Source organism: Gymnodraco acuticeps, unplaced genomic scaffold, assembly GCF_902827175.1.
Source record: "Gymnodraco acuticeps unplaced genomic scaffold, fGymAcu1.1, whole genome shotgun sequence".
Classification (NCBI taxonomy): domain Eukaryota; kingdom Metazoa; phylum Chordata; class Actinopteri; order Perciformes; family Bathydraconidae; genus Gymnodraco; species Gymnodraco acuticeps.
The window spans coordinates 359,074-366,480 of NW_022992319.1; the positions used below are offsets into that span (position 1 = coordinate 359,074).

At 38.5% G+C, this 7,407-nt stretch overlaps 1 protein-coding gene across 1 annotated transcript; it reads left to right on the plus strand.

The window, feature by feature from the left end:
• Positions 1-201: 201 nt before the first annotated feature.
• On the plus strand, positions 202-3,230 carry LOC117541263 (the record flags this gene model as incomplete). Its single annotated transcript, XM_034208446.1, has 6 exons — positions 202-544; positions 670-930; positions 1,080-1,181; positions 2,065-2,154; positions 2,254-2,282; positions 2,807-3,230. Coding segments are annotated over 6 exons (891 nt in total), but the record flags the coding sequence as incomplete, so codon positions are not given.
• Between the last annotated feature and the right edge of the window lie 4,177 nt (positions 3,231-7,407).

Genomic DNA, 7,407 nt, shown 5'->3' on the forward strand with positions numbered 1-7,407 from the left:
GGTAAGCATTCCTACAACATGTACAGTATATGACATTTAGAAACACAACGGTAATGTATTCATCATGAATGTTACTTTATTACCTAACCTCCTTTTAACAAAGACAGAGAAGTGGTGTGTTTGTCTTCCAACGAGGGGAAGGCAACTTTAGAACACATTGGGAAACTTTTGTTGTCTTAAATAAACATTTTTATTTCTCTGTATTCTTTATATTTCTCTCTTGTTTATTCAGGGGCTGCAATTGGACAGCATCTCCTCATCCTCTCTGTCAGAGCTGGAGATGAAGCCACTTTGCAGTGTAACTATGTGATTCATGATCAGGATGAATGTGATGGTACTTCATGGTTCTTCAGTAATTCAGGAAGCAAAGTAGAGCTGGTTAGACGTGGGCAGATTTTGGACAGACTGAGAGTTACAGAGAATTGTTCTCTGGTTGTAAAGAAGGTCACAGAGGAGGATACTGGTAGTTACACCTGCAGACAGTACAACAGATCAGGAGCACAACAAGGTCCAGGCTCTCAGGTTCTTCTGTCTGTTGTTACCAGTGAGTATTTCCATCATAATGTTTCCAAACTTTCTCTGTAGAGCAAAATACTAAAACATTACAATTATTATTATTACAGTGGTGAAGTTAATTATTATCTTTCTCTCACATATCTCCATCTTCAGTGACTGAGCATCAGAACAACGATGAGGTGACGTTACTCTGCTCTGTGACGACATATTGGGAGCGTAGACTCACAGTGAAGTGGCTGCTTCAGGGTCAAGATGTGGATGAAGACAACAGCGATATAAAAACATCAGCATCCTACTGCTCTGCCTCTGTGACATTTCTGACTTCTCATTTTAGTAACACATCAAGGTCTGATTTATTTTCTTGTGAAGTAACAGCTGATGGCAACGTGCAGACCTTCAGCCTTCAGTCCTCAGGTGAGAACATGCTGAGCTGTTTAAACGTCATTAACTCATATACTTTTACTTATTCACTGATTTGAAGTTTTATTATTACATCACAATATAAATTACCCATTAGACAGTTTTCAAATGAAACATTTGTTGATCTTTGTTCATCTGTTCAGGTGAGGACACAGCAGCAGCAGCAACAACAACAGCAACAACAGAGAGCGACTCCAGATCAGGTTTCCCTACGACAGCTTCTGTGATCACTGAAGATGCTACAGGTTATTCTTTGTTTTCTTAATGGAAATTAGTTTAATTAACTCACTTTTATAACAACACTGGTCTGACATTAAAGTAAATGATTATTGATTTATATATTTATATATGAATATTGATTGATTAAAAATCGTTCTCTTAATCAAAGACTCTTAATTGGTTTGTCTTAAGCTGCTTTTTTTAAATGAGGAAATACATTTTCATGAGAAAAAACATCACATCTTTGCACTGATTTGCGTTCAACGTGATTACATTTAGATAACGTTCAGCCTTCAGTCCTCTGGGGAGAACATGTTTATCAAATCAAATCAAGTTTTATTTATAAAACACATTTAAAAGTGATTTTTAGTCGAGCCAAAGTGCTGTACATGTAATAAAAACACATTACTAGAATCACAATAAAAGACAATAAATTACAACAGATAAAAAACACAGGGAAAAGTCAGGTGTCGTGCTGCGCTCTGACTAGAAGGCCAGGGAGAAGAAGTGAGTCTTTAGAGTAGATTTAAAAACCCTAGGGTCTGGGCTGACCTCACATGGAGGGGCAGAGTGTTCCAGAGCCTGGGGCCAGCTGCTGCGAAGGCTCATGCCCTCGGGTTTTGAGCCTGGTCTTAGGCACTATCAGCAGCAGCTGGTCAGCCGACCTTAAAGCTCTGGCTGGGGTGTAGCGATGGAGGAGTTCAGCTATATAGGCCGGAGCCAGCCCATTTAGGGCTTTGAAAACAAATAAAAGGAGTTTAAAATCAATTCTGAACCGAATTCGCTTTAGCTACTAAAGATTTGTTGAGTTTTGTTAATCCGTTACACAAACACCTGAAAAACTGAATCATCACCAAAAAGTACTTTTTTATTAAGCTCTAAATGTTATGATTTGAATTCCTCTTCCAGGTTGGTGGTGGTGGATCATCGTTGTGATCGTGGCTGTTGCAGCACTCACAATAATCACTGTGGCTGTCAGCAGACGGAAGAGGACTCAAGGTGAGGACATTCACACATTATACTTTATGAACAACAAGCTTTTGATGAACCTGGATTTTAACTGTGGAAGATTACATTGATGCTCTTTTGCCTCTTCAGGACAGAAACCTCAGACGGATGAAAACATTGTAAGTTTTATGGATAAGAAGACAAACGTGTTGACAGTAAACAGTTGAATCAGATCAAACTTAAATAGAAAGAGATGAGGGAGACGGGGAGAGAGGATGAAGGGAGAAGTTTTCAAAGAATTGAGGGGTGGTTGAAGGGATGTAGGTATAGTGAGGTCTAAAAGGATGAAGGGACAAAGGGAATTAGGGATGAAAGGTTTAAATGGATGAAGGGATTTAGGGAAAGATGGATACAGGGAGGAAGGGATGAATGTATGAAGGGATGTAGGGAAGGAGGGATGAAGAATCTAAGAGATGTATACAGGGATGAAGGGTTGAAGGGATGTTTAAAGAGATGTCAGGAAGGAGGAATGTAGTGATAGACGGATTAATGGAAAAAGGGAAGTGGGCAATAAAGGGTGAAGCGTTCAAGGGTTTTTGGGAGGAAGGGATGAACTGATGGTGCGTTCAGGGTCTGCTGACTAAACTGTGAACTGTGTTTACTTCCTTTGTAACCAATTCAGTGTTGTTGTTGTTTTCCTCAGGTGCGTTATGGTGTAGATGATGGTACAGTGAACTATGACAACATCAGACCTCCTGATGGAGTTTGAGCAACACTTCTGCCTCCATCAGACTCGAACTGATCAACAACGTCTACATTCATCTTCATGTTTCACATCAGGAGTGGAAGATTAAACAGTCATTCTGAATTATCTATCGTATAATTTATGACATTACGCAGCTGGATTTGAACTCAGTCTAACAGGAATGAGTTTTTAACGCTTGTTTACTTTCTCATATTGTCTTCCAGCTGAAGGTTTCAGAGCTGATTTTAAGATGTATTGCTTGTTGTTGAAGCTACTGCAGATTTAGCTCAGGTTAATAATTCTGTGCGCAGAATAACTTATTTTAATCCACTTTCATTTAGCGTGGCTGTTAACATAACATATGTTTTCAGCATTCATTGAGTCCAAATTTCTATACTGTATATGTGCAAATAAAGACATGTTTATCTTAGATCTACACTGTGTTCTGTGATTCCTTCATGTACTAACTAAGTTTTAAAACAAAATTATTACTATGAATATCATGCCTTTACTTAGAAAACAACCTCCCTCCTCTTCTCCACTTCTAGTGAGCCTTCCCTCTGTTGGGTATAAAAGCAAAGCAAAGAAATGCACCAAAAGTGACACGAGAATGCACAGAAACATAACTCAGGTTACCCTTAGATGCCCTTAGAGTGACTGGACCCTACGCTCTTCCATAAGTGGGTCAAAAAGGACCCGCATTAGAATAATATGTGTTTTTATGCCACTTTTGTCATTTTGGTGAAGAGAAATCACTTGTATAATATTTAGTATTATATTTTGGTTCACACTAGAAATATTTTATATTTAATTTTTCACTATTTATAATTTGACATTTTTTTTACATTTAAAAAAAACAACGAAATTCCATAGAAAATGCATGCGGGTTATTTTTGACCCACTTATGGAAGCTTGTGGTAGAAATACAAAAACTACAATTTCTTAAAGTGTACATTTAAAATTTGAAAGACATGATATCCAAAACGTGTTTTTTGAGGAATAGCTGGAATATGAAATGATAAAAAAATGTAATTACAAAGATATAAGAAAACCACCTCACCGGGTCAAAAAAGACCCACTTATGCATCTAAGGGTTATCTCTTCTCCTGGCTGTTCATGTGTGCTGTAAAACACTCCCATGAATCACGTCAAATTGTAAATCAAGATGCGTTACTGCAAACGCTAATCTTAGCTAACAATCTTCACCTGTACCTTCCTCAGTCCTTTAGTTCTTTTTGTGTTGTTTTGACCAGCAGTGCATTGTGGGACTGGAAACAGTGTACATTTAAGACTCAAATTGAGCCTTAAAATAGTTTGATTGTTTGGGGATTATATTGAATCTAGACGTTGAGAATTATAAAAAAAAAGCTTTTGGGAGATTTTAAATCTCAGATCTGCTCAACCGAACCTGTTACACAGGTCTCAGTGGGTCACTCAACCCTGCATTACAATATAGGCAGGGACGCTCTGCTGTCGCCCATCAGCTGTAGAGAGTTAACTAATTAGAGGGGCGTGGCCTCACAGCTGTGAGAACTCAGCAATCAGTCGTCCATTTTAGGTAGCTCTTTCCTGGAGCGTCAGACATTGGAGTCCTGCGGGAGTCTCTAGAGGCTTCTCAATACTCAAATTTCCCCTCTTCGACTCCTCGGTCCTCGGGTAGTGACCCGGAAATGAATTTCAGCGTGCCATTTTGAAGGACGTCTCATTTCTCTAAATGCACACCGAGGACCGAGGATCGAGCGTCGAGGAGGCTCTCTGGAGGAGCTATGGAGAGGCGAAGTCACGCCCATCTACTTCCGGACCATGGGACCCCGGAAGCGAAAAATTTACATTGAATTCAATGGAGAGAGAACACGTATCTTTTGATCCCGTTTGAATTGTGCCACGAACTACACATATGATGTTTGTCAATCTTAAACAATCATTTCCATGTCAAAAAAGTCACATTTTGTCGTAAAACTGCTGAAATATAAAACTATGAAAAATACGCTACTACAAAGACTACAAATCCCAAATCCCATTCTGGGTCGCGTAAGTGATGTCACAGGCATGCTCGGTGATTTATAATAAGACTCGTAATTAAAGCGAAGAAGAAGAAGATCTCATAACTGATTTATTCCCTCCAATAAATTATAGATCGCTAAAAATAAATTCACTTTTACAAGATGCCTGTGTGCTTTGTACCAGGTTGTAGTCATAAAAGTGATCATACCACTTGCTCCTTCTATCGATTCCCGTCTGATGAAAGGACCAGGAGTCGCTGGATCAGACATATCAGGTAATATCATAGGTAATATACATGTTGTGCATGGAACATAGTCAAGTTAGCTACCTAGCTAGTAGCGACGAGTAGCGAGCACGTTAGTTAGCATTACATTACTTAGCCTTGTCATTTTTAGTAGCCTTACCATGAAGTTATTATTTTATTACATGAAGTAAACCAAAATGTTAAACAGTAACCAAACATGATGGTAAGTATTTCGTGAAACTTTTGAAGCCTACTGCGCCCTCCACCGGGTGCTAAGGAAGCAGTTCAGGGAGAGTCGAAGGCAGGCATGGAGCTTTGCATGACATTCTTCTGGACGTGTTTCATTGTGATGACAATCTGTTTGTTGGAAAGACAGTCGTTGTGTGCTTATTGAGAGAAAATTGTTAGAAGAGATAATTATTCAAAGTGTTGTTACTTTAAAGTGTTGTTACTGACCTTTTTCTCTTTTATTTTCTTTACCTCACCTGTAACTGCTGAGACGTTGAGGAACATGCACACTGACCTGCTCTGGCAACCTGATTTCCACTGTACGTAATAGTATTTGGTTATGGTATATTATTTATATACATCAAAGGCACAATGCACCCCCCAGAGACACACATGTATTGAGTGTGATATTTTGCATAGGTCATGTGAAATCATCTTTACATACTAGAAAACTGTAGGAGCGGCAACTTGTTTTGAAATTGAATTTTTAATATCCGATAATAAAGTTGATCTGTTTTCTTTATTCTTCTCTCTTCCCAGCTCCATCACCATTCTCTGTTCCTGCAGGTCCTGCTTGCTAATCAATGCTCATATTTTTTTACACAATTACAAATAAAGTCATTGTATTGTATGACATGAAGTTGTGCTTCATTCGGAGTCAATAATAAATTCATTCTGCCTTCAACTGCGCAATGATTGTGGACTGCACCGACATCCATGTAGCTGCCCCCCAGTAAGATGAACCAAGCAAAGAGGGTCACCATCATGCCCAAGGACATCCAGCTGGCCCGCCGCATCCGCGGAGATAGGGCTTAGACTGACCTGAGACCAGCACACCCAAACACAACAGCTCTTTTAAGAGCCACATACAGTTTCAAAGAGTTGCAATCCTACGTTATTATAATGATTAAACTGGTTCATGTATCACTTAGTTTACTGAACCGTGATGAATGAAAGAAATTAGTGAGGTAGTGGTTTACTGAAGTTACAAAGACATTAATATATGAGTAACAGGTCAGTGTAAACACAAGCTTCTGTCAATTATGGATCATTCAAACTATTTATATAAAAATATGTAATAAAGTTCTAAAACAAGTATTCGGTATATTCCTTGATAGCTTTTGGAGAAGGTTGTTTTTAAGTTTACTAAAATCTATCGTTTCAACTGTTTCACTTTATAAAAAGGGAACAGGTGAGTAGAGCATCATTGAGTTTCTTATTCTGTCAGTAAATTATCCAAATGAATGTTTTTCATTATTTTAGTCAACCCTAAACAAATTGATTGTACCTTTTAATGATGACCTTACATGGTCGGCAAAGTTAAATTAACTTCAGAAAATCAAATCTGTTCTGAGAAAAAACTAATAAATGTTTAAAGATAGGAACTTGCCATCCCACTGAAAAACAGTCCGTAGAGATTTAAAGGCGTAGTTGTAGTTCAGTCCAACGTTTCATTTGGATTCATTTGACAACAGTCAACTATTTTCATAAAGAATATATATATTTTTCAAAGTCAACTTTATTGTCAATCTTACTCAGTTTGAGAGATCAAAAAGACGTTTAAATAAAATTATACAATTTACAGATATGTATACAAATATATATATCCTATATACACCATCATGAATAATGATGGTGTATGATGTAGAAGGAAGTGTGGTAGATAAGTAAATATAGAGTTACATACAGATGCATGTTACAGCAAAAGATGGAATAACTAAGAAGCACGCAGTATAATAATAATTACATGCAACAATTAAATAACTGCTCAGCATCTCCACCACAATCCCAATCTGCTGTGTCCTGTTTTCCTCCCCTCTGCATAACACCCCATCACACATACGAAACACAACGCAGAGTCCGAGGGTGTTAAGAGTATGTTTATTTAAATGTCCTCCTCTCTACTGGCCAACACAGGGAGCATATGCTGGGTGTAGAATTGTTCCAGGAGGAGGAGATTTCCATGCCATGCAGGGTCTTTGGGGATGGGGATAATGATCGCCTCCTTCGTGGTCCACACAACAAAGTAGCAGAGACTCCGGTCTGTGATGTGCAGCTGCCCTTGGACCTGATGCCAGTATGG